Source organism: Plectropomus leopardus, chromosome 14, assembly GCF_026936395.1.
Source record: "Plectropomus leopardus strain MGB_pleo_1.0 chromosome 14, ASM2693639v1, whole genome shotgun sequence".
Classification (NCBI taxonomy): Eukaryota; Metazoa; Chordata; class Actinopteri; order Perciformes; family Serranidae; genus Plectropomus; species Plectropomus leopardus.
Genome location: NC_142189.1, coordinates 17,971,567 through 17,998,823, shown reverse-complemented (window position 1 = coordinate 17,998,823; position 27,257 = coordinate 17,971,567). Strand labels below are relative to the sequence as shown.

The 27,257-nt window shown below is 36.8% G+C and overlaps 1 protein-coding gene and 1 long non-coding RNA gene across 3 annotated transcripts in view; both read left to right on the top strand.

Moving 5' to 3' along the window:
• Positions 1 to 1,373: 1,373 nt before the first annotated feature.
• On the top strand, positions 1,374 to 13,573 carry tpp1 (tripeptidyl peptidase I). Of its 2 annotated transcripts, none has more exons than XM_088087313.1 (13): positions 1,374 to 1,466; positions 1,921 to 1,998; positions 3,173 to 3,312; positions 4,026 to 4,176; positions 4,654 to 4,775; positions 5,760 to 5,944; positions 6,730 to 6,928; positions 7,894 to 8,082; positions 8,661 to 8,733; positions 10,009 to 10,129; positions 10,211 to 10,372; positions 11,141 to 11,266; positions 11,424 to 13,573. In XM_088087313.1, exons 1-13 carry the CDS (start codon positions 1,456 to 1,458, stop codon positions 11,562 to 11,564), a joined length of 1,698 nt encoding a protein of 565 aa, XP_087943439.1. In that variant the 5' UTR covers positions 1,374 to 1,455; the 3' UTR covers positions 11,565 to 13,573. The 2 variants fall into 2 exon arrangements, with proteins under 2 accessions (XP_087943439.1, XP_087943440.1); XM_088087314.1 differs by having other exon boundaries at positions 1,383 to 1,466; positions 1,924 to 1,998.
• A 2,236-nt stretch (positions 13,574 to 15,809) lies between these two features.
• The window catches only part of LOC148187455 (uncharacterized), a 54,716-nt gene continuing 43,268 nt past the window's right edge, over positions 15,810 to 27,257 (top strand). Inside the window, exons 1-3 of the long non-coding RNA XR_015778770.1 lie at positions 15,810 to 16,355; positions 16,707 to 16,848; positions 16,947 to 17,133. This is a non-coding gene — a long non-coding RNA (uncharacterized LOC148187455). The remainder of the gene's footprint in view (positions 16,356 to 16,706; positions 16,849 to 16,946; positions 17,134 to 27,257) is intronic.

Here is a 27,257-nt window from a genome sequence, read left to right as displayed (position 1 = left end):
AAATGTTAAGGACAAACACTACAGGTGAAAACATCGTTTTTTGTTGGGCTTTTTTTATGCCATTTCCAATTTTGAGATTTTAGGTAATTTTGTTTCCAAAATATCTTGTTTCAGACTAGTGGATAGGAAACTTCCAAAATGCACATTTAAGTGATTATTTTTCTTCAAATTTCTGTTCTTGAACTGTGTGCAAAAAGCATATATTTTATTATATATTGCATAATTTCTAAAAACTAAAAAGTTCTCAGTAATCAGCTGAGGAAGTTTCTCTGGGATATCTCGTTATCAGGGCCCGAGCATGACATACACCAAGATGAAGCAGATATTCAGTGTCCTCCTGTCCCACCTAGTGGCCACACTACACTACACACTTACAATGAACATTTATATTGCATTTTACTTTTCCACTTTATCATATGTTTGAAAGTATCATCCAATATACAATACACTGTATGACATTGATTGTACTTACCTAGAACAACAGCTTCTTTGTACAGTAACACTACTTGCACAAACCTCACGCAATATTAGAACTAGAAATAACAATAATGGCAATTTGTTTCGTTTACTTATGATTATGATTAGAGTTGCTAATAATTATTTCGGACAGTGGTGAGTGGATGCCTTCATAAAAATTACATTTTAAAAATTTATATATATCTCGCACTTATCTGGCACTTAAAGAAACCAAACTTTCATGTTTTATTCCTGTGTATATTTTGAAGGGTTTTTTTTCTTATATCATTCATACATTGATTTATATAACATTTTATTCGTAAAATAAGACTAAATTTTATGTGTTGTTGTTGTGTTTGTGTGTGTGTGTGTGTGTAGCTGTTGAGCGTATTTTCTGATTTATGGATTATAAAAAGAAATCCAAAAGATTTTATGGTTGGACCTATTACTAAAAAAAATAGATAAAATGTCTTCTTCTTATTATTATTAATATCATTATCATTATTGTGGCTGTTTACACATTTTTTTTAAAAAAATTATCTAAATTGAAAGAAAAATCAATATTTTTTCTTAAAATTGTTTGACTCATATGACTAATTTGACTCAACCAGAAACTGTACCTGACTTTAAACAATTTTCGGTGTTTTATTGTTTTTTTATATTGTGTTTTTATACTTTATATTCATTACAAATAAGCGTATGTTTAATCACAGAATGCATTTATTTTTACACTATGATACGATTGTAAAAGACTTGTAAGACCAAAAATAATGTCTTAATGTAAAGTAATCAACTGGAGCATGTACATGGTGAAATCTATTTAGGTAAGAGTGCCCCCCTTAAATATGCAGTAGAGGTGGCTGTGTGTGTTTTTGGACTGTCTCTGGTCTGAATGCGCCAGCAGAAAATAAAATCACGTGAACGTATGTCACGTGACTGCCGGGACTATAACTGTCCAGCAGACACCTCAGCTGAGTTTAGACGTTAGCCGAGGACACGATGAACACGCTGTGAGTGTTTAAGTAACGTCGTTGTGTTGTATTTTTACAGAGATATCCTGTAAATACATTAGACAGATGATGTAAACTCTTTTTTACGTGACTTTTATTGTGGCGGATCTTTTGTGTTTGGTTTTTACCGGCTGTGTTGACCTGGATTTGCTGATACCTCACTGCTAACATAGCAGGTTAAAAATGTTCACGTAACGCTAAGACTTTTTTGAAAAGCAACGTGGCTTTTTGTTATGAATGTAGTCAGTAAACCGTGTTATGTGTGTCTACCTGTGTTTAGAAATTCGTGTAATTTGACCTACTAAAAGCTAAATCAGACTATGTTTCACTTTTATTACCCTGAGATAACACGGAAGTAATGTCGCCTTTTTGATACCTCCCGGGTCTATTTCTGTGCGTATGAATCTGTGCATGTGTACATTTGATTCAACAGTGTTGTTTTTTTGTCCTCCAGCAGGCTGACCTTCTCAGTCCCCTTGTTATTCAGCTCGTTGGTGTGGAGTGGATATCTGGAATATGACCAAGATGTCTTGTAAGCAAATCCACTTTAAGAACCATTTCCTTATCCCACTGTCATTTACAAAATTATCTTTGTATCTCACCTGGTTTAAACCCTTTTTAGAAAAATGGAAAGTCAAACCTTTAAGACTTTAATTCAAAGGTAAAGTACAGTTTTGGCAGCCCAAATGTGCAGCAAAGACTAAGAAAGAGAAAAGGCTTTAAATATCATTTGTCTGTCTGGTGATTTGCAAGTATTGGCACTATTTTGTGTTTGTTTTTAGGGCACCAATACGTTGGTCATTTTAATGACCTGCTGACAGCGACGTGTTTGCTCATTTAACAATTGAGTCACTACAATAAAGGACTTTTAAAGGAATATTTCTTGACTATATATCTTTGGAGGGCCTGGATCCTGTGTCTCCTGATACTTTGGCGACATTTAGTTCCAAGCATTTCTCCAAATTCAGTCAAAAAAATTAGGTTCGGATATTCCCACATTAAACATTTATGGTCTGTGGGACCTGTGATGTTTGCTCTTAATATGTGGCTATTTTCACACGTTTGAAAATCTTGTACAGATCTCATGAACTGCAGAATAGACAGACACATTGGGCAACACATTTGGGCAAATTAAGCAACTCGGGGTTGCTCAAAAATGGTTATACAACTGAGATGTTTCTGTACGTTTGCACAAAGGTTCAGCTCACTGTAGATCCACAACAAAGTCATAAATATATTTTTAATTCAACAGGCTGGTTCGCAGCTACATATTCAGTGTCATGACGTTTTGGTAAAGTGAAGCCCCTTTTTTTTTTCTTTATTTGGTTTAACTTAATAATACTAGTTATCTTAGGTACTTTTACACAGTGAACGATTTTTCTCTTTTTTTTTTACAACATAGAGATTAAAAAGAAAACATAAAAAATATTAAAGTGTTGTATAAACACATTTAAACAAAAAAAGGTTGTTTTGGGGAATAAATTTATATAATTTATAATTATATAATAATAAATATATAATTTATAATTAATAATTTATAATTTTTCCACCTATTTTCATAACGAAGATTTCATAATTGATATCATACCAGCACTTGATGGATTGGGCATCTGGCTGAAGCTGTTTCTTTTTAATAGCTTTTTTTTTTTAGGGAAAGTCAATCCCTCTTATGTGAAAGATCATGACACTGTTGCCTCTTTCCTCAGAATACCAGGCGACTGGACTCATGTGGGTCGTGTGGACCCTTCAGAGGAGCTGGAGCTGACCTTTGCCCTGAAGCAGCAAAACACTGACCTGCTGGAGGAAATACTCAGACGAGTGTCGGACCCTGACTCAGCACAATATGGTAGGGCTCCATCTGATAATACCTAGTAGTCCTCAAGTAACCTTAATGATTTAGGCTCTTAAAAAAATCAGTATATTCTTGTTAATGCTATAAAACTTGAGCAAATTTGCTTTTTTATATATTTTTTCAAAAACATGGGAAGAAGGTGATGAACAACTTAACAAGTAATGACCCAAAAACTAGAAGAAAGAAATTAATAAAAAGTTACAAAAAATGACCTAACAATAAGCTGAAAAAATGACAACAAAAAATAAAAAAGAAAAGTAAAAAACAAACAAACAAAAAGAAAACCAAGAGTGTGCTTAAAAAAAAACTTATGTTTTTTTTATGTAGCATGATTTTAAATATGTAGTTATGAGAATAAAAAATATATTTTTTGGACATTTTTTGCTATTTTTTTGATAATATCTAATAATCTTATACAGCTAATTTTCAAAATATTTCTTTGTCACCTCGTACTTTTTTTTTTTTTTTGAAGTTTGCCAGACATTTCGTCATGTTTTTTTTTCCATGACTTTGAGAGAAATCACATTTTCTCAGGTTTCAGAGATTTAAATGCTAGTAAATGGCATCTGAATGCAGAACCAGAGAACTGATGTCGATCCAGGTGTTAAAGGGTTAAGTTGACCCTGTAAACATTAACAGATCCTCAAGAGTTTATTTAAATATAATACTACAAACAGAGTGAAGGAGGCCTTTTTTTGTCCCCACAGGTAAACACCTCAGCCTGGAGGAAGTCTCCTCCCTCGTGCGCCCGTCTGAACTGACCCAGAAGGTGGTGCATCGCTGGCTGCAGAGCCATGGGATTACAAACTGCCTGACTGTACACTCTCAGGACTTTTTACAGTGCACCATGACTGCAGAGTAAGCATATTTTTTTAAGCATTTGTTCTGCCAACTCAACAGTAACTTTACTTGCTCTTGACACAGTTAACAGCAAAATAGTTCCTTTTCTGCTTTACTTCCCTCTTTGTGTAAATCATGCAGAGGCCACACTCTTATCTTGTGAGACTGTTCCTCTTTCTGTGGTTTTTGGTTAAAATCAAACTTAATATTTAGCTGGAAGGTTTTGTAATTCTTAAATTCTGGGACAAAGTTATTAGATCTTAAAACAACTAAAAAAACAACCCACCTTACCTGATAACTGAGTTTTACTTACTGGCAGCAGTTCGGCACCCATGGAGTACATTTATTTCATTTGGAGTTACATCAGTTTTGCACAAAAGCTTATGAGTTTCTGAAGAATCTGGAATTGCACGGTTGTTTGTTCGTGATTTTGGAGTGTATTGGTAGTCATTTAGGCAGTGTTTGTTTGTTTGTTTGTTTGTTTTGTGTATTCAGGGTTGCAGAGACGCTGCTTCCAGGTAGCAGGTTCCGTCGTTACAGCAGAGACGGGCAGTCTGTGGTGAGGTCTTCAGCCCCGTACTCTGTGCATGATGATGTTCACCAGCACCTGGACTTTGGTGAGGACTCTATATCTGTAAAATGCTCAGCTGACATCTGTGATTGCTGTGTATTTAGGTTCTGGCCTGTACTGGACTCACAAACTAATTGCACCAGCAAAAGACAGAGCACATTTTAAGAGCACATTTTAATTGAATGACAAAAAGCATTTAAAACCCAACCAAATAGATGTATTTCACAGACTTTAGGCTCCACGAATTGATATCAATATAACTTCCCTACCTGTTTAACACTAATCCATATACATACATACACACAGAGATAGGTGACATCAGTCCCTCACCTCCGCATCCCTGCCAGGACCCTCCATACTACAATAGCTGACACACCTAAATATCAAACTATGAAATTATGTTATTGTTTTCCATTCCTTCTGTACTAAAACTGATTTTATTTTTAATTTTTAAAATAGTATATTGAGATTTTAATTTGACTATTTTATATAATGGATTATAATTTTATATAATATTATTTTTTTATTTCCCCTTTTACACACACAGTCATACACATAAAATAGTGTGCCATACTTAAAAAAAATCCCAAATTTAACTACTCCTGCAAGATATTATTAGGATTATTATCATTTAAAAAAAATCTATTCATTTATTTTTATTTCTCATTTGACAAGTAATAGAAAACACGCAAACATTAACATACAAAAATGCAAATTACAAAGCATATACTAATATGAAATGGAAGAAAATCAGACAGGGAAATCACAATTCAGTTTGCAAGTAAATTACTAGAACTATTACGAATATTATTTCATCTTTTTTTTGTTGTTTCTGTGTCATGTATAATTCTGTATGCCATGTCATTTTTCCTTTTTCTGTCCTTGTATATTTTCCCCTTGTTACTATCATTGTTATTCCTGTAAAGCCATTGCTTTTTTACACTTTCTGTTTTGTTTTTGGCACCACAGAAAAGGATCTGTAATAACATTGCTGGCTGGATGACCTTTTTGTGTGTGTGTTTTTCCACAGTTGGAGGGCTTCACCGCCTCCCTCCTAAAGGGCAGGACCTCAGCAAAGCCTCTTCAAACAGGAAGCGGAAGCAGTCGAAGGCCGGGTACCACCTGGGAGTGACTCCCGCTGTCTTGAGGGCTCGTTATAACCTCACAGCAGCTGATGTGGGATCGGCTCAGAACAACAGCCAGGCTGTAGCTCAGGTGTGATCATCTAAGAATACTTTTGTTATAAAGCCCTGTTTGTTGTGTTGCTTTATACAACAGTTAGTTCTGATCAAGCAATTTGACTGGTCGAGAGGCATTTTAGGAGTGCTGATATAGGAGTACAACATCACTGGGACTGTTAATGCTTCAGTCCGCTGTACGGCTGTTTAAAATCAGTTAAGTAGTGAAAGAGTGATATGTTTAAAAGTAGAATATGTTTACAGTATTATGTAAGCATAGGTTCAAACAGCTAGTTGGTGCTGTTCATGAAGCTGTCAGTTGGTCAGGTTGAGGGAGGAGAGAAGAATAGAGACCGAATCACAACCGTGATGATATACGAGCTCAACGATCACTCCCTCTCGTGCGATATTGCTTAAGTAAGACATGCCTTCATTAGCTCAGACATTACAAAGTATCTCTCTGTCTGTAAATCAATTAATAATACCAATACATCAATAAATCAAGATCAATCAGTCAGACTGTATTTGTATAGCACTTTTCATACAAGCAAAACTGTAACACAAAGTGCTTCATACAATAAAACCGGAATCACCCCCTTTCACACACATACGTTACACACAAACATACACACAAGCACATGGATAAAAAAGCAAGACTTTGTAATTAATTCAAATAAGAGTACTCATTAAAATCAGGAAATGAGGAAACAATATAGACAAAAAATATAGATAAAAGGTAAAAAAGAGATAACAGTACAAATTCAATCTGATACCATAACTGGGTATACTTTCTCACTTTAGCTACCTGTTTTCTGTTGTTAGTTTTTGGAGCAGTACTACAGCCCCGCAGACCTGTCGGAGTTCATGGGCATGTACGGCAAGGGCTTCAAGCATCTGTCTCAGGTGGACCGGGTCGTCGGCACTCAGGGAGCAGGAAAGGCTGGACTAGAGGCCAGTCTGGATATAGAGTACATCATGAGCACCGGGGCAAACATCTCCACATGGTTCTTCACCAATCCAGGTCTGTATGATAGAGAGTGAGGCTTCAAATCGACAGTTTGGAGTTTTAAACTAGACTGCTTTAACAAAAGACGTAATTTTACTTAGCAGAACACTAGAGCTGCTCATCTACCGCTGCCTCGATCAGTTGGTTTGTTCATTGTTGTTGTGTGACTTTGGTGTTTGAAGGGTTACTTCAGATTCACCAAAAACAAATGGATCCAGGCAGCAGTAGACCAGCAACTAGTTTTGTCACAATGCTGCAATTTCTACCTTTGATACAAAACTTAAAAAATATTGATATCACAGAGAAAAAATAATGAGGGGGATCATTTCAAATTTGTATTAAAAGATAAATAAAACATAGCAACAGAGACTTTTCTTGTCTTTGTTAGAAGTAGGGAAAAGCAGAATGACTGTAGTAAACATTAACAATAAGACAGAGCAAGAAAGCGCAGCTGGTAACCATGTATTCATACTACCGTTTCAAACATTCATGTATCAATTAATTGATATTTATGACAACCCTACCAGCAACTCCCTTATTCTGTGAGGTAAATTATATTATTTGGTCAAAAAAGTCTGGTGTCTTTAAAGGGAGCACAGATGGATTTATACAATGGCTTCAGATCTCCATGTGAGTTAATAACCAAAAGAAAAACAGAAAATTGAACTTCTATGGTCTTACTTTAGTTAAATTTTAAAGAAGTGGTGATTTTGGAGACACTTACTATAATCATATTCAGGTCAAGTGTTACAGTCACAGTTACTGTAAAAAATATCTGGTGTTATGCAATAAACAAGTTCATGCAATGGGAGGTAAAACAGCATAAAGTAATAAAATCAGCAAAAATACTTTGCTATGATTAATAGTCACAGCAGTTTTGTTTTTTTTTGCTCGGCTTGTGACAGTCTGACTATCCACATTTATTAGCTATTAGCTATTTAAAAACACCAAACCACTTTCATTTCTCCATTGTCCTTCAGGTCGTCATGAGTCCCAGGAGCCGTTCCTCCAGTGGATGGTTTTGCTCAGCAACATGTCTGAGCTGCCCTGGGTTCACACCATCAGCTACGGAGACGATGAAGACAGCCTGTCTACTGCGTACATGATGCGCATCAACACAGAGTTTATGAAGGCTGGCGTCAGGGGAATCTCTTTGCTCTTTGCTTCTGGTCAGTAGGGAGCGATCATGCAGAACCCATCTACGTGCTTATAATTTATACTATGTCTGCAAAGTATGTCAATGTTAGGCTAGTGTTTAGTCTACAGGACAGATTCAGCCTGTTATCTTTAGGAATGTGATTCCCTGTTTCATGCAATGACTGTGACCTTTGATCTCTTTCCTGTTTAGTATTGATTCCTTTAGTTAGGTTAGTAAAAAAAAAATCAAATTCCTGTTTTCAGTGGAGTCAAAGAGCAATAGTTACAACACATAAGCTGTCATTTTTCTAACCTTCTGAGAGGGAGCTCATGACATAATGTAATTAGACACCCTTGGTCTTGGCGTCAACTTACTGTTTCTTTGTTTCATTGTTATTGACAGATCCTTAACTCACTTGAAACATGAATACACTGCTATTGTTTTAACTAAACCCCCATGGCATGTTAGGACTGGGAAAACGGGTTTACATGCCGTAGCTTTTTCCACAGCTGGGAACTAAACTCATGAGGTTGTCAGTAAGATCTGTTGCACGATTACCTGCTGCATCATCTCAATCCTCAGCCTTAATCTTCATCTCTTCACACTCAGGTGACAGCGGTGCAGGCTGCAGACATTTGGGTAAAGAACAAAACTCCTTCAGGCCAAGTTTTCCTGCATCAAGGTAAACCTTTCTGAAAGCAAACCAGTTCTGCATGATATCAACGCAGCACTGATACTAACATGACTGGACTGGGCCTCCAAAGGCATTTTTCTCAGGCATTGTATTAGTGACATGCACATAAACAAATGGATCTACTGTTTTAAATCTATTAAGTAAACCAGAATCACAGCCTTGTGATTGTACGCCTGCAAACCTGCCAAATTGCAGTTACAATTTACATCCATGACAACTTAGATGCTTCACGCACGTCTTCCCCCGGCAGCACAGAAGATCTGAACAATCAGCAGTTTCAAAGAGGACACTTAAGATTAGAGTCACCAATTCAGTGTCCGACCAAATGTCTCGCTTTTGTTCCTGAGTTATGATGTTGAATAATAGCCAGAAAAGTGCTTTTGCAGAAAATTATGATGACACAGTGAAGCTGACTTGACTTTTTGGGTCTAAAATGTCATCACTTCATCATAATAATATTAAGTCTTAAGTTTTCGCAAAAAACATTTAATGTGAGCTCACAGTGATCTTGACCCTCTAAAAGGTTCATTCTTTAGTCCAAGTGGACGTTTTTGCCAAATTTGAGGAGGCCTCTGGAGGCTTTCTGGAGGTATTTTTAAACATGAATGAGACAGACGCAACATCAAAGTGACTTTGACCAACAAAATTTACACTGTTTATTACTGAATCCAAGTAAACATTTATGCCAAATCTGACAACGTTTCCTCAAGGTGTTTGTGAGATATCACGTTCATGCATATACGGCAGATACAAGGTCATATTGACCTTGACCTTTGACCTATTATCACCAAATCTAATAAGTTCAATATTTGAGTCCAACTTTGTGCCAAATTTAAGGAAAATCCTTCAACAACTCCTTGAGATATCTCACGAACAAGGATGGAACGGATGGACATCCCTAAAACATAATGCCTCTGGGAATAGCCATGTCAGAGGAAATATATGAGGTCGTTGGGAATGTCAACATTTTATAAAATAAGAACCACAAAATATTAACTTATCACCCGCTAAAAAATTCAATGGCCTGCGCTATTTTTACAAACGTCAGCAAACCTCGTGCACTCTGAGCTCCTACAAACTTTCCACTTATGAGGTCGTTGACACCACGTGAGGGAGGCATTTAAATGGACTCCTGGTGATCAGGATGAACACAGCTCCATTTGAACGCAGCACATCACTGGAGCTGATGCTTAAATTTCTCTGAGCCCCATAAATTTTGGGAAAAGCTCTAAACATCTACTTTGCCCCACCTCTCGTTCCTAGCCCGTATGTGACTACAGTCGGGGGAACCTCATTCAAGAACCCATATAAGGTCACATATGAAGTCACAGATTACATCAGTGGAGGAGGCTTCAGTAACGTCTTCAAGATGCCAGACTACCAGGTAATAATCAGGTCAACAGCTCCTGTAATGCTCACTCATTGTAGACAGTGTCATATATGCTTTGTGTTTGTGTTCCTGTAGGCCAGTGCAGTGGAGGCGTATATGAAAACTGTCGGAGTAAAACTCCCTCCTCAGTCATATTACAATGCCAGTGGCAGGGCCTATCCAGACATGGCTGCCCTGTCCGATAACTACTGGGTGATCATCAACAGACTGCCTGTCCCCTGGGTATCTGGGACCTCGGTAAAATATATATAAAACTTGGTTTTGCATTTGAGTGAATAGAGTATTGACAGTAATTTTAAGTGAAATCAAAGAATAAGGCTGAGTTGTAAAAAAAAAACAAACAAAAAAAAACAACCTTTTTTGCTATACTACTATACTAAAGCTATTTTAAATGACATACTGTACTTTTACTTTTTATGCTATTGAGGTCGACATGCTACACTATGGCTTTTTTATGGTATTTTGGACGACATATTATACTATGAATATTTTGATACTATTTTCGATGTTACAGTATAGTATGACTTTTTATGTTATTTTAGTCGACTTTTTGTGTTATTTTGATAAACATGCTATACTGTGACTTTTTATGCTGTTTTAGGCATCATATTGTACTATGAATGATTTAGTGCTATTTTGGAGTCATACTATGCTGTGTTTTTCTTTAATGCTATTTTGGAAGCGAATCTATACTTTGACTTTTTTATGGTATTTTAGATCCACGCAGTGACTATTTTTATGCTATTGTGGATGACATTTACTATTTTTTTTCATGCTTTTTTAAGGAACATACTAAACTTTGACTTTTTTATGCTATAGAGTATGACATACTATACCATGTCGTTTTCTTTATGCTATTTCGGACAACATACTGTATAACTACTGTATATAACTTTTTTTCTTGCCATTTTGGATGACATACTATACAATTTTTTCTGCATTTTGAATGACATCTTGATTATTTATTGAGCTTCATTACATCTCATTGTTTGATCTCCCTCCCAGGCTTCGACCCCTGTAGTCGGAGGTATGCTTTCTCTCATCAATGACCAGCGGTTCCTAAAGGGCCTGCCTTCCCTGGGCTTCCTGAACCCTCGCCTCTATAAGCTCAAAGGAAAAGCTCTTTTTGATGTAGGTCAAGTTTTTAATGTGGTAAAGTCTATTTTGGTTAAATTTTTTGGTACACTTGCACATTCTTTAGAGCATAGTGTAAAATTAAAGTGGAAGGAAACCCTTTTTGCAACACATTTCAAAGTCGTGGTCTTGTTCTCTGCGTCTATGTCTGCAGGTGACTGAAGGCTGTCACCAAAGTTGTCTGGACGAACAGGTTCAGGGTAACGGTTTCTGTGCTGCAACCTCATGGGACCCTGTTACTGGCTGGGGAACACCAAACTATCCTGAACTGCTGGCTGCATTGCTAGCTGAGTGAAGCACCACAGTTCATGAGAGTGAAACCACCGTCTACTCTGAGAGCAGGTACTACACACACATCCAAAGGCAGGGCGGTGAAATCAAGGGAAAATAATGCCTACACTTTAAAATTGTAGTCCTCTTTGATTCATTCAATTTATTCGAGGTCGAGACACGGCATGTTTCCTCTGTTCAGGAATGTTTTTATCTATCATCATCACCTATTCATCTAAGGTAAATCTTGACTACTTTAGTTATTTTCTCCAAAAGGCTTAAAACTGTTTCCTCATATTTTAAGGTCAGGGATGGTGGTCTAGGATTTTTAATGCTACACTACAGTTTCTTGCTCCTGCTGTTCACTGCATTTTAAATGACCCAGGTTTCTTTGCAAATCTCTCAGACACTTACAGGCAGATTCGCATTAACAGTCATGCCTTAAATTTATGCCGCTAGATACACAGCAATGTAAGAGTGGGTAAACTGACTGCTATGCATTAAGAACAAAATACACCCACCAGTCTATCTTTTAGATAAACACACAGGCATATTTGATTTTTTTTATATCAAGACAATATTATATGTTAGATGTGAATCAAGAATCTATATACCGGATGCAATACTTTCACCAAATCAGGAAATTTATCATAACATTTGATACAGGTTTAGTTTTAGTGAGACTCAGATGGCCAAAGTGTGTGAAATTGTTTGTCTTCATGGCCATACTACTCTGCAGGGATGATTTAGTTACGTGCCATTATTTCATTTAATAACTGAATACATTTGTATCCATTATTAAAAATGTTACTTATGTATTTGAAGTAAAATAAGAACATACAGTTGGTGGATTAAGATTAACAGAACCTTTTAAAACTTGATTTTAATTTTGTTTATTAGCCTTCCTCTGTGGCTACAAACCACCTAAATGCACTGTGTTGTGTTGGTGCAAAGTGATTCAGCAGTTTTGCCCACCAGCATTCTTGCACTTGTTTTTGTCTTTCAACCATGTAAATCCCAAATCAGATGCATTTGATATGAGAGACTGTTTGTGCTGTGTATATTTGAGTTAACTGAAGATGGCTTTTTATTTGTAAGTATTAGTTGATTGTTGAAGTGTGAAATCTGATTTGGATACTGAAGTTTTAAGAAATGTACCACATGCTTGTGCAAAAAAATATGATGGAAATGAATTGCAGAATTTAGTCTGATCACTGAAGGGTTTATATTTTTTTAACGCAAAACTGCCAAATGTTTCCGAGTTCCAGTTTCCAATATTTAAAATAACTTACAAGTTGCAGCCCTAAAAGGATATTGGTGTAACATCTCAAGACAAGGTTGTAACAATTGGTGTAAGCAAATCAGAATCAGTCAGTTTCCAATGCAAATTTGGACATTTTCCCCGATCTCTCTTCTGTCAGGCAGTTGAGTGTGTTTGAATCATTGTTACACATTTACCTCTTCCCCCGCCAGAGTATTTTTATTAAGTTGCCAGCCAGCGCCAGCATTTTTGGTCATAATTGCTATTTTTTTAAGACCTCCAGAATATTTTGTGTTTTGATTATATAAAGAGCTTGACGGCTGCTTACAGCAGTGTTCAGCGGTTACTGTAAGCAGCAAGCATGGGAATAAATGACATTATATTTCCTCTTTGTTCCCTGCTGATTTAATAAGTCATTAAATGTGCCTCTTGTTGTGTTTTTTAAAATAATGTCGCTGAGAGGGTCCAAAAAGCCACTTAATAGCGATGAAGTCAGCACATTAGTAGTCCTCTTCTCCCGTCACCCTGGGACTTTAGTTCGTCATGTTTGTGTGTTTTTGGACGTGGAAATGTTGTTTTATTGCACAACATACATAACTGTGTCCCCTACACTGTAACAGTGAAAACACAGATTGACAGAAATCACGTCAATGGCGGGGAAAGAGTTAATGAGCTGTAAGATGCCACGTTCAAACTGCTTAGTTGAAGTTTTAAGATGTGATACAATTGTCAATCATGTGAAAAGAATAATAAAACAGACAAAAGAACCAGAATTTGTTCCATGCCTTGTCTTTCTCAGTGTAATCAAACAACTATTTATTTACCTGCTGAAGCAACACTTTGGAGGAGTCGAGAGGAGGGGAACTACACTGACTGTCCCCAATAAGACCAGGGGCCTCATGTAGAGACTTGCGTGGAACATGGTGTACGCTTAAATCCAGAAAACATACACAGAAAAAAATCCAGATGTATCTAACTGTGCATGAATCCAAGCACATTTCCTTTGTACATCCCAATCAACGTCAACAATAGGGCACACATGTAGGAGCACCAGATCCCTCCCTCTCCACGCCCCCATATGAATATGCAAAATAATTTAAATAGGCCCTGCATGCATGATCCCCCTCTCTGCACCATCAGATAACAAACGTAAGTTATGAGTAAAACTAGGAAGCAGAGAAATTCTTGAGAGTGCGAGTTGGAGACGCTCCTAAAAGTATATCTTATGTGCAAAATGGATTTACAGTTTCAGTTTGTTAATTTTACACACCAATGTTGTAAATGAATGCAGCAATGCGCCGGAAAAGGTGAGGCTGATTAGGTCATTTTAAACTGGCACATTCCTGTTCGGTCGGCCAGCTCCCCCTGGTATGCCCGTTTCGCGAGGAAGCCCAGGGTGGTCAACACCTGTATGGGCACAGGCAGCGCATGGCTCCTCGCCGTGTCGTGCTCCCAGACAGATGGCCTGGTCAGAGGGAGGAGGCAGCTGAAGAGGCAATGGAGGAAGGCCACAGAGGAGGAGAAAGAAGGAATAAACTTGTTACAGGCAGATCTGGGATATCCTTGCTGAAAACCTGGTGAAAAGTGCTGGAATAAGGAGCAAACAAGAACACACTTCTACAAAGATCCCTTCAAATTTATGAAGGTTCTTCCTCACGCCACAGGAAAAGGACTTGTCGGAAACCAATTTTGCCAGATCAGTCCCCTGAAGATTGAGAGGGAAATCTTCTTCAGCGTGGTAGCTCAAAGGCAGGTTGTCAAAATAGAGGGAACAGACCTTCATGTGGTGTTCCTGGACTTTGCCAATGCCTTTGCTTCAATCCCTCACAACCTCATTTTGACTGCTATAGATTTCTTCAGGGTCCCAGTAGCCCTCACAAATCTTATCAAAATACTCATCATGACCACGGCGTGTACTATACATTTGATAAGAAAGCTTCTAGAGATCCTAGTTTGCCCGAATGAAGAAGAGTCCAGAAGCATCTCCATTTGTCAAGGGGAAGTTGTCAGACCAACACTTTTGCATCGGCGACGATGTTATTCCAACTGTCTCGGAGAAGTCTGTTAAGAGCCTAGGTCAGTGGTACAGTGCCGCCCTCAAATACACGAAGCTTGTAATTAATGGCCTGGAGATCATCAACAGTACCACGCTCTCAGTTATGTTCAAGCTTTGGAACATACAGTAACTGAAATGCCTGAAAACAACAGAGTACTATGTAGAGTACTGCCCATCACCAGCCTATAAAAGTGAGGCAGGAGATGATTCTGATGGATTCAAGTCATCCATTCATAGCCCAATCTGCCTACGGCAGGAAATGGAGTCCATTGGAAGCTACAGAGCAGGCCTGGAGCAAAACACCCTTTCCCAGAGACGCCAGGTTGTGGTTCAAGAGGCACGGCAGCAAGATGTGCTGTTGCTCAGGCAAGGGCAATGGTTGACATGAGAGTTAGTGGAGAACAGGAAGGTCTCCTGGAAAGAGTTGTGTGAAATAGAAACATTCAGAGCAAGCTTGACCATCAAGGCCAAGTACAATGTCTTACCATCTCCCTACAACCTGAGCCAGCGGTATGGTGGGCACCGCATATGCTCCCTCTGCCCAACTCCAGCAACCCTCAAACACATTCGGGTGGGTTGTGAGGCCAGCCTCAAACAAGGCCTTTACACCTGGTAGCACAACCAGGTGTTGCGATGCCTAGCAAGCAGTGTTGGAAAGTTGGCGGACAAGTAACCCCTTTTTCCATTTTTTGTTTTGATCATTGAAAACGGACAATGACAAAAATTCTGATATCTAATTTGCTTTGATGTTCATATAAGTGGAAAATGGGAATTAAAATAAGTGAAGAAAATAGTTGATCAATTTTACACTGCTTTTTTTTTTTGTGATCCGGAAAATATCATAATGCCGCTGTGCCTGGACGGCAGGAGTGCTGATTGGCGGTTGATTTGGCGCTGGATTTAGAGTCACATAGCAACCTATACAGTCAGGAAACAACATGTTTTTGCAAGTATATGCAGGTTTTATAGCAGAAAACGTAATAAATGGAAAGTCTTGTTCAGTGCTGAGTTCGGAACACTCAGCTATTTAATTTGATTACCATAAACATGTTGTTTGTTTATTAACAGAAGATGTATCAGTATTTCAAAAAATGGACGTCTTAATTAAATTGTTTATTTATATGGAACATTTAGGATAAACTCAAACATGTATGCAGTGTAAGTAGTGTATTCAACTAAATATACATTTTGCACAAGACTCATTTGGACAGAAAAGTATGATTGGATGTTTATCCGCAAAAGGAGTTAAAGCTTCTGAGGATTGAGTTGGCAACGTGTTGAGAAGAATTCATCAACCATACCACATTGCAAGATAGCAGGTAAAGTCAAATAGCATTGTTTTTTTTCGGCATTTCAATGGAACATTGATGTGATGAATCTAATCATACGAATTATGGATTACTGAGTTTTTATAATAATCTATTTTTTTTATATTTTAGGGTGCCTGGGTGTTCTGTAACAGTGGTGAACAACGTTGTCATTTATAAGGAAGTTTACAGGTAAAATAACTTAACTAATGTCAGTAGTTCCAGTTGTTTCCAGGCTTTTTAGGGTGGTACCCAAAGTTGGTTAGGACCCATAATTGAAAACATTACTGAAAGGTTAGAGGTTAAAACCTAGATTTGTAATGTAAAAATAATTAATTAGGCAACATGCACTTGATTTTATGAAAAACTTTTTAACTTGTAATGATCTTGTAAATGTTAATTATATCACACGACACAGTTTAACTATTATTGCTATCATATCAACATTTTTTTTAGTTGTCACTCTAGGGATCTGTGGCTTTGATGAGTTCTGTTTATATTGAACAGTTGTATTTTATTTTTGTCTTGTCAATTTATCCACAGACCTGCTGTACTTTCCTATGGACCATGGGACCAGGTAGTTCACTGTGGAAAATAGTTTTACCTGGCATTATTCTTCAAGGGAACGCTGGCAGAACATTGACAAAATACTCAAAGGCAGCCCTACATTTGGAAACCTACAAGGGTAAAATAACTGTTGTTAAAAGTGAATACTGTTTTCTTACAATTGTGCCATATTTCTAATGAAGGCAGGCAGACTGACTGATCTTAAAATGTGCACAGAACCATGTGATGAAGAGAAAGTGGTCGGAGGTGAATGCCTGGCTCAACAACCCTAGAAGACAGCTTCGGTACAGATGGTGGACCAAGAGAAACAAATCCAAATATTGTGTGTCAAACCTGAAATGCCACATGGCTAGGATTGGCATCACAAATGTTGTAGAGGCATGGAATGCACACAGGATCCCAGGTATGAATCATTTCATTTTATTGGCTGCATCATAATTTAGCATGTTGAAAAAATTACCAAAAGGCAGGGCAAAAGTAAGGCTAAAATGTGAAAATATTACTTGTCCCAAAACACCTAAATACAGCATAACATTGTGTGCCAAAACAAACCATAGCTTAAAAATGCACAAAACAGTCCAAAAACACCACAATAATGCATGTTGAAAAAATGACCGAAAAGGCAAGGCTATAGTAAGGCAAAAATGTCAAAATATGACATGTCCCAAAAACAGCTTAAAACACATCAAACCAGCATAAAATAGCATGCACAGACACGCCATAGCATAGAATGGTGCAAAAATGTCCAAAAACACCATAATAATGCATGTTGAAAAAATGACCGAAAAGGCAAGGCTATAGTAAGGCAAAACTGTCAAAATATGAAATCTCCCAAAAACAGCTTAAAAAGACCTCAAAACAGCATAAAATAGCGTGCATAGACACGCCATAGCATAGACTTGTGCAAAAATGTCCAAAAACACCATAATAATGCATGTTAAAAAAATGATCGAAAAGGCAAGGCTATAGTAAGGCAACATTGTCAAAATATGACATCTCCCAAAAACAGCTTAAAAAGACCTCAAAACAGCATAAAATAGCGTGCATAGACACGCCATAGCATAGACTTGTGCAAAAATGTCCAAAAACACCATAATAATGCATGTTGAAAAAATGATCGAAAAGGCAAGGCTATAGTAAGGCAACATTGTCAAAATATGACATCTCCCAAAAACAGCTTAAAACACGTTAAAACAGCATAAAATAGCGTGCATAGACACGCCATAGCATAGAAATGTGCAAAAATGTCCCAAAACACCATAATAATGCATGTTGAAAAAATGACCAAAAAGGCAAGGCTATAGTAAGGCAAAAATGTCAAAATATGACATCTCCCAAAAACAGCTTAAAAAGACCTCAAAACAGCATAAAATAGCGTGCATAGACACGCCATAGCATAGAAATGTGCAAAAATGTCCAAAAACACCATAATAATGCATGTTGAAAAAATGACCGAAAAGGCAAGGCTATAGTAAGGCAAAAATGTCAAAATATGAAATCTCCCAAAAACAGCTTAAAAAGACCTCAAAACAGCATAAAATAGCGTGCATAGACACGCCATAGCATAGACTTGTGCAAAAATGTCCAAAAACACCATAATAATGCATGTTGAAAAAATGACCAAATAGGCAAGGCTATAGTAAGGCAAAAATTGTAAAATATGACATCTCCCAAAAACAGCTTAAAACACCTCAAAACAGCATAAAATAGCGTGCACAGACACGCCATAGCATAGAGTTGTGAAAAAATGGCCAAAAACACCATAATAATGCATGTTGAAAAATTGACCGAAAAGGCAAGGCTATAGTAAGGCAAAAATGTCAAAATATGACATCTCCCAAAATCAGCTTAAAAAACCTCAAAACAGCATAAAATAGCGTGCATAGACACGCCATAGCATAGAAATGTGCAAAAATGTCCAAAAACACCATAATAATGCATGTTGAAAAATTGACCGAAAAGGCAAGGCTATAGTAAGGCAAAATGTCAAAATATGACATGTCCCAAAAACAGCTTAAAACACCTCAAAACAGCATAAAATAGCCTGCATAGACACGCCATAGCATAGAATGGTGCAAAAACTGCCAAAAACACCATAATAATGCATGTTGAAAAAATAATCAAAAAGGCAAGGCTATAGTAAGGCAAAATTGTCAAAATATGACATCTCCCAAAAACAGCTTAAAAAGACCTCAAAACAGCATAAAATAGCCTGCACAGACACGCCATAGCATAGAAATGTGCAAAAATGTCCAAAAACACCACAATAATGCATGTTGAAAAAATGACCGAAAAGGCAAGGCTATAGTAAGGCAAAAATGTCAAAATATGACATGTCCCAAAAACAGCTTAAAACACCTCAAAACAGCATAAAATAGCGTGCACAGACACGCCATAGCATAGAAATGTGCAAAAATGTCCAAAAACACCGTAATAATGCATGTTGAAAAAATGATCGAAAAGGCAAGGCTATAGTAAGGCAAAAATGTCAAAATATGACATCTCCCAAAAACAGCTTAAAATACATCAAAACAGCATAAAATAGCGTGCACAGACACGCCATAGCATAGAATGGTTCAAAAACGGCCAAAAACACCATAATAATGCATGTTGAAAAAAATGACCGAAAAGGCAAGGCTATAGTAAGGCAAAAATGTCAAAATATGACATCTCCCAAAAACAGCTTAAAACACATCAAAACAGCATAAAATAGCGTGCACAGACACGCCATAGCATAGACTTGTGCAAAAATGTCCCAAAACACCATAATAATGCATGTTGAAAAAATGACCGAAAAGGCAAGGCTATAGTAAGGCAAAATTGTCAAAATATGACATCTCCCAAAAACAGCTTAAAACACGTTAAAACAGCATAAAATAGCGTGCACAGACACACCATAGCATAGAAATGTGCAAAAATGTCCTAAAACACCATAATAATGCATGTTGAAAAATGACCGAAAAGGCAAGGCTATAGTAAGGCAAAAATCTCAAAATATGAAATCTCCCAAAAACAGCTTAAAAAGACCTCAAAACAGCATAAAATAGCGTGCATAGACACGCCATAGCATAGAAATGTGCAAAAATGTACAAAAACACCACAATAATGCATGTTGAAAAATTGACCAAAAAGGCAAGGCTATAGTAAGGCAACATTGTCAAAATATGACATCTCCCAAAAACAGCTTAAAACACCTCAAAACAGCATAAAATAGCGTGCACAGACACGCCATAGCATAGAGTTGTGCAAAAATGTCCTAAAACACCATAATAATGCATGTTGAAAAATTGACCGAAAAGGCAAGGCTATAGTAAGGCAAAAATGTCAAAATATGACATCTCCCAAAATCAGCTTAAAAAACCTCAAAACAGCATAAAATAGTGTGCATAGACACGCCATAGCATAGAAATGTGCAAAAATGTCCAAAAACACCATAATAATGCATGTTGAAAAATTGACCGAAAAGGCAAGGCTATAGTAAGGCAAAATGTCAAAATATGACATGTCCCAAAAACAGCTTAAAACACCTCAAAACAGCATAAAATAGCCTGCACAGACACGCCATAGCATAGAATGGTGCAAAAACTGCCAAAAACACCATAATAATGCATGTTGAAAAAATAATCAAAAAGGCAAGGCTATAGTAAGGCAAAATTGTCAAAATATGACATCTCCCAAAAACAGCTTAAAAAGACCTCAAAACAGCATAAAATAGCCTGCACAGACACGCCATAGCATAGAAATGTGCAAAAATGTCCAAAAACACCACAATAATGCATGTTGAAAAATTGACCGAAAAGGCAAGGCTATAGTAAGGCAAAAATGTCAAAATATGACATCTCTCAAAAACAGCTTAAAACACCTCAAAACAGCATAAAATAGCGTGCACAGACACGCCATAACATAGAGTTGTGAAAAAACGACCAAAAACACCATAATAATGCATGTTGAAAAATTGACCAAAAAGGCAAGGCTATAGTAAGGCAAAAATGTCAAAATATGACATCTCCCAAAAACAGCTTAAAACACCTCAAAACAGCATAAAATAGCGTGCACAGACACGCCATAGCATAGAAATGTGCAAAAATGTCCAAAAACACCGTAATAATGCATGTTGAAAAAATGATCGAAAAGGCAAGGCTATAGTAAGGCAAAAATGTCAAAATATGACATGTCCCAAAAACAGCTTAAAACACATCAAAACAGCATAAAATAGCCTGCACAGACACGCCATAGCATAGAATGGTGCAAAAATGTCCAAAAACACTGTAATAATGCATGTTGAAAAAATGATCGAAAAGGCAAGGCTATAGTAAGGCAAAAATGTCAAAATATGACATCTCCCAAAAACAGCTTAAAACACATCAAAACAGCATAAAATAGCGTGCATAGACACGCCATAGCATAGACTTGTGCAAAAATGTCCAAAAACACCATAATAATGCATGTTGAAAAAATGACCAAAAAGGCAAGGCTATAGTAAGGCAAAACTGTCAAAATATGACATCTCCCAAAAACAGCTTAAAACACCTCAAAACAGCATAAAATAGTGTGCATAGACACACCATAGCATAGAAATGTGCAAAAATGTCCAAAAACCCCACAATAATGCATGTTGAAAAAATTACCAAAAAGGCAAGGCTATAGTAAGGCAACATTGTCAAAATATGACATCTCCCAAAAACAGCTTAAAACACGTTAAAACAGCATAAAATAGCGTGCATAGACACGCCATAGCATAGAAATGTGCAAAAATGTCCCAAAACACCATAATAATGCATGTTGAAAAAATGACCAAAAAGGCAAGGCTATAGTAAGGCAAAAATGTCAAAATATGACATCTCTCAAAAACAGCTTAAAACACCTCAAAACAGCATAAAATAGCGTGCACAGACACGCCATAGCATAGAATGGTACAAAAACGGCCAAAAACACCATAATAATGCATGTTGAAAAAATGATCGAAAAGGCAAGGCTATAGTAAGGCAAAATTGTCAAAATATGACATGTCCCAAAAACAGCTTAAAAAGACCTCAAAACAGCATAAAATAGCGTGCACAGACACGCCATAGCATAGAAATGTGCAAAAATGTCCAAAAACACCACAATAATGCATGTTGAAAAATTGACCGAAAATGCAAGGCTATAGTAAGGCAAAAATGTCAAAATATGACATCTCTCAAAAACAGCTTAAAACACCTCAAAACAGCATAAAATAGTGTGCACAGACACGCCATAGCATAGAATGGTACAAAAACGGCCAAAAACACCATAATAATGCATGTTGAAAAAATGATCGAAAAGGCAAGGCTATAGTAAGGCAAAAATGTCAAAATATGACATGTCCCAAAAACAGCTTAAAACACCTCAAACCAGCATAAAATAGCATGCACAGACACGCCATAGCATAGAAATGTGCAAAAACGGCCAAAAAACACCATAATAAAGCATGTTGAAAAATTGACCAAAAAGGCAAGGCTATAGTAAGGCAAAAATGTCAGAATATGACATATCCCAAAAACAGCTTAAAACACCTCAAAACAGCATAAAATAGCGTGCATAGACACGCCATAGCATAGAATGGTGCAAAAATGTCCAAAAACATCATAATAATGCATGTTGAAAAAATGACCAAAAAGGCAAGGCTATAGTAAGGCAAAAATGTCAAAATATGACATCTCCCAAAAACAGCTTAAAACACCTCAAAACAGCATAAAATAGCGTGCACAGACACGCCATAGCATAGAAATGTGCAAAAATGTCCAAAAACACCGTAATAATGCATGTTGAAAAAATGATCGAAAAGGCAAGGCTATAGTAAGGCAAAAATGTCAAAATATGACATGTCCCAAAAACAGCTTAAAACACATCAAAAGAGCATAAAATAGCCTGCACAGACACGCCATAGCATAGAATGGTTCAAAAACGGCCAAAAACACCATAATAATGCATGTTGAAAAAATGACCGAAAAGGCAAGGCTATAGTAAGGCAAAATTGTCAAAATATGACATCTCCCAAAAACAGCTTAAAACACGTTGAAACAGCATAAAATAGCGTGCACAGACACGCCATAGCATAGAATGGTACAAAAACGGCCAAAAACACCATAATAATGCATGTTGAAAAAATGACTGAAAAGGCAAGGCTATAGTAAGGCAAAAATGTCAAAATATGACATCTCCCAAAAACAGCTTAAAACAACTCAAAACAGCATAAAATAAGCGTGCTGACACCATATAGCATAGAATGGTGCAAAAACGGCCAAAAACACCATAACAATGCATGTTGAAAAAATGATCGAAAAGGCAAGGCTATAGTAAGGCAAAAATGTCAAAATATGACATGTCCCAAAAACAGCTTAAAACACCTCAAAGCAGCATAAAATAGCGTGCACAGACACGCCATAGCATAGAAATGTGCAAAAATGTCCAAAAACACCATAATAATGCATGTTGAAAAAATGACCGAAAAGGCAAGGCTATAGTAAGGCAAAAATGTCAAAATATGACATCTCCCAAAAACAGCTTAAAACACCTCAAAACAGCATAAAATAGCGTGCACAGATACGCCAAAGCATAGAATGGTGAAAAACTGCCAAAAACACCATAATAATGCATGTTGAAAAAATGACCGAAAAGGCAAGGCTATAGTAAGGCAAAATTGTCAAAATATGACATCTCCCAAAAACAGCTTAAAACACCTCAAAACCGCATAAAATAGCGTGCATAGACAAGCCATAGCATAGAAATGTGCAAAAATGTCCAAAAACACCATAATAATGCATGTTGAAAAAATGACCGAAAAGGCAAGGCTATAGTAAGGCAAAAATGTCAAAATATGACATGTCCCAAAAACAGCTTAAAACACCTCAAAACAGCATAAAATAGCGTGCACAGACACGCCATAGCATAGAAATGTGCAAAAATGTCCAAAAACACCATAATAATGCATGTTGAAAAAATGACCGAAAAGGCAAGGCTATAGTAAGGCAAAAATGTCAAAATATGACATGTCCCAAAAACAGCTTAAAACACCTCAAAACAGCATAAAATAGCGTGCACAGACACGCCATAGCATAGAAATGTGCAAAAATGTCCAAAAACACCATAATAATGCATGTTGAAAAAATGACCGAAAAGGCAAGGCTATAGTAAGGCAAAAATGTCAAAATATGACATCTCTCAAAAACAGCTTAAAACACCTCAAAACAGCATAAAATAGCGTGCACAGACACGCCATAGCATAGAATTGTGCAAAAACGGCCAAAAACACCATAATAATGCATGTTGAAAAAATGATCGAAAAGGCAAGGCTATAGTAAGGCAAAATTGTCAAAATATGACATGTCCCAAAAACAGCTTAAAAAGACCTCAAAACAGCATAAAATAGCGTGCACAGACACGCCATAGCATAGAAATGTGCAAAAATGTCCAAAAACACCACAATAATGCATGTTGAAAAATTGACCGAAAATGCAAGGCTATAGTAAGGCAAAAATGTCAAAATATGACATCTCTCAAAAACAGCTTAAAACACCTCAAAACAGCATAAAATAGTGTGCACAGACACGCCATAGCATAGAATGGTACAAAAACGGCCAAAAACACCATAATAATGCATGTTGAAAAAATGATCGAAAAGGCAAGGCTATAGTAAGGCAAAAATGTCAAAATATGACATGTCCCAAAAACAGCTTAAAACACCTCAAACCAGCATAAAATAGCATGCACAGACACGCCATAGCATAGAAATGTGCAAAAATGTCCAAAAACACCACAATAATGCATGTTGAAAAATTGACCGAAAATGCAAGGCTATAGTAAGGCAAAAATGTCAAAATATGACATCTCTCAAAACAGCTTAAAACACCTCAAAACAGCATAAAATAGTGTGCACAGACACGCCATAGCATAGAATGGTACAAAATGTCCAAAAACACCATAATAATGCATGTTGAAAAATGATCGAAAAGGCAAGGCGATAGTAAGGCAAAAATGTCAAAATATGACATGTCCCAAAAACAGCTTAAAACACCTCAAACCAGCATAAAATAGCATGCACAGACACGCCATAGCATAGAAATGTGCAAAAACGGCCAAAAACACCATAATAAAGCATGTTGAAAAATTGACCAAAAAGGCAAGGCTATAGTAAGGCAAAAATGTCAGAATATGACATATCCCAAAAACAGCTTAAAACACCTCAAAACAGCATAAAATAGCGTGCATAGACACGCCATAGCATAGAATGGTGCAAAAATGTCCAAAAACATCATAATAATGCATGTTGAAAAAATGACCAAAAAGGCAAGGCTATAGTAAGGCAAAAATGTCAAAATATGACATGTCCCAAAAACAGCTTAAAACACCTCAAAACAGCATAAAATAGCGTGCACAGACACGCCATAGCATAGAAATGTGCAAAATGTCCCAAAACACCGTAATAATGCATGTTGAAAAAATGATCGAAAAGGCAAGGCTATAGTAAAGGCAAAATGTCAAAATATGACATGTCCCAAAAACAGCTTAAAACACATCAAAAGAGCATAAAATAGCCTGCACAGACACGCCATAGCATAGAATGGTTCAAAAACGGCAGAAAACACCATAAAAGAGCATGTTGAAACAATGACCGAAAACGCAAGGCTATAGTATGGCAAAACTGACAAAAAATTACATCTCCCAAAACCCGCTGAAAACACCTTGAAACAGCATAAAATAGCGTGCACAGACACGCCATAGCATAGAATGGTACAAAAACGGCCAAAAACACCATAATAATGCATGTTGAAAAAATGATCGAAAAGGCAAGGCTATAGTAAGGCAAAAATGTCAAAATATGACATGTCCCAAAAACAGCTTAAAACACCTCAAAGCAGCATAAAATAGCATGCACAGACACGCCATAGCATAGAAATGTGCAAAAATGTCCAAAAACACCATAATAATGCATGTTGAAAAAATGACCGAAAAGGCAAGGCTATAGTAAGGCAAAAATGTCAAAATATGACATCTCCCAAAAACAGCTTAAAACACCTCAAAACAGCATAAAATAGCGTGCACAGACACGCCATAGCATAGAATGGTGCAAAAACTGCCAAAAACACCATAATAATGCATGTTGAAAAAATGATCGAAAAGGCAAGGCTATAGTAAGGCAAAAATGTCAAAATATGACATGTCCCAAAAACAGCTTAAAACACCTCAAAACAGCATAAAATAGCATGCACAGACACGCCATAGCATAGAAATGTGCAAAATGTCCAAAAACACCATAATAATGCATGTTGAAAAATGACCGAAAAGGCAAGGCTATAGTAAGGCAAAAATGTCAAAATATGACATCTCCCAAAAACAGCTTAAAACACATCAAAACAGCATAAAATAGCGTGCACAGACACGCCATAGCATAGACTTGTGCAAAAACGGCCAAAAACACCATAATAATGCATGTTGAAAAAATGACCGAAAAGGCAAGGCTATAGTAAGGCAAAATTGTCAAAATATGACATCTCCCAAAAACAGCTTAAAACACCTCAAAACAGCATAAAATAGCGTGCATAGACACGCCATAGCATAGAAATGTGCAAAAATGTCCAAAAACACCATAATAATGCATGTTGAAAAAATGACCGAAAAGGCAAGGCTATAGTAAGGCAAAAATGTCAAAATATGACATGTCCCAAAAACAGCTTAAAACACCTCAAAACAGCATAAAATAGCGTGCACAGACACGCCATAGCATAGAAATGTGCAAAAATGTCCAACAACACCATAATAATGCATGTTGAAAAATGATCGAAAAGGCAAGGCTATAGTAAGGCAAAATGTCAAAATATGACATCTCCCAAAAACAGCTTAAAACATCTCAAAACAGCATAAAATAGCGTGCACAGACACGCCATAGCATAGACTTGTGCAAAAACTGCCAAAAACACCATAATAATGCATGTTGAAAAATTGACTGAAAAGGCAAGGCTATAGTAAGGCAAAATTTTCAAAATATGACATCTCCCAAAAACAGCTTAAAACACCTCAAACCAGCATAAAATAAGCGTGCATAGACACGCCATAGCATAAAATGGTGCAAAAACGGCCAAAAACACCATAATAATGCATGTTGAAAAATTGACCGAAAAGGCAAGGCTATAGTAAGGCAAAAATGTCAAAATATGACATCTCCCAAAAACAGCTTAAAACACCTCAAAACAGCATAAAATAGCGTGCATAGACACGCCATAGCATAGAAATATGCAAAAATGTCCAAAAACACCATAATAATGCATGTTGAAAAAATGACCGAAAAGGCAAGGCTATAGTAAGGCAAAAATGTCAAAATATGACATCAGGATTAGAATCGAGTGTTATTGCCACATTTATTTACATATACAAGGAACGTGACTTGCTTGTTTGGTGCAAAACCATTAATACAAAGGAAAAATAAAATAGTGTATTTAAATTGAGTAGAATATAAGATAAAAAAATAAAGACGCAATTTAAATACATAAAATGACAAAATAGAACATA

What these genes read in the sequence shown, in the direction of transcription:
- tpp1 (XM_088087313.1), top strand. An exon ending in GAATATGACCAAGATGTCTT is followed by an intron (nt 1,999 to 3,172) that starts GTAAGCAAATCC and finishes CTCTTTCCTCAG; the next exon opens with AATACCAGGCGACTGGACTC. An exon ending in CCTGGGTATCTGGGACCTCG is followed by an intron (nt 10,373 to 11,140) that starts GTAAAATATATA and finishes TCTCCCTCCCAG; the next exon opens with GCTTCGACCCCTGTAGTCGG.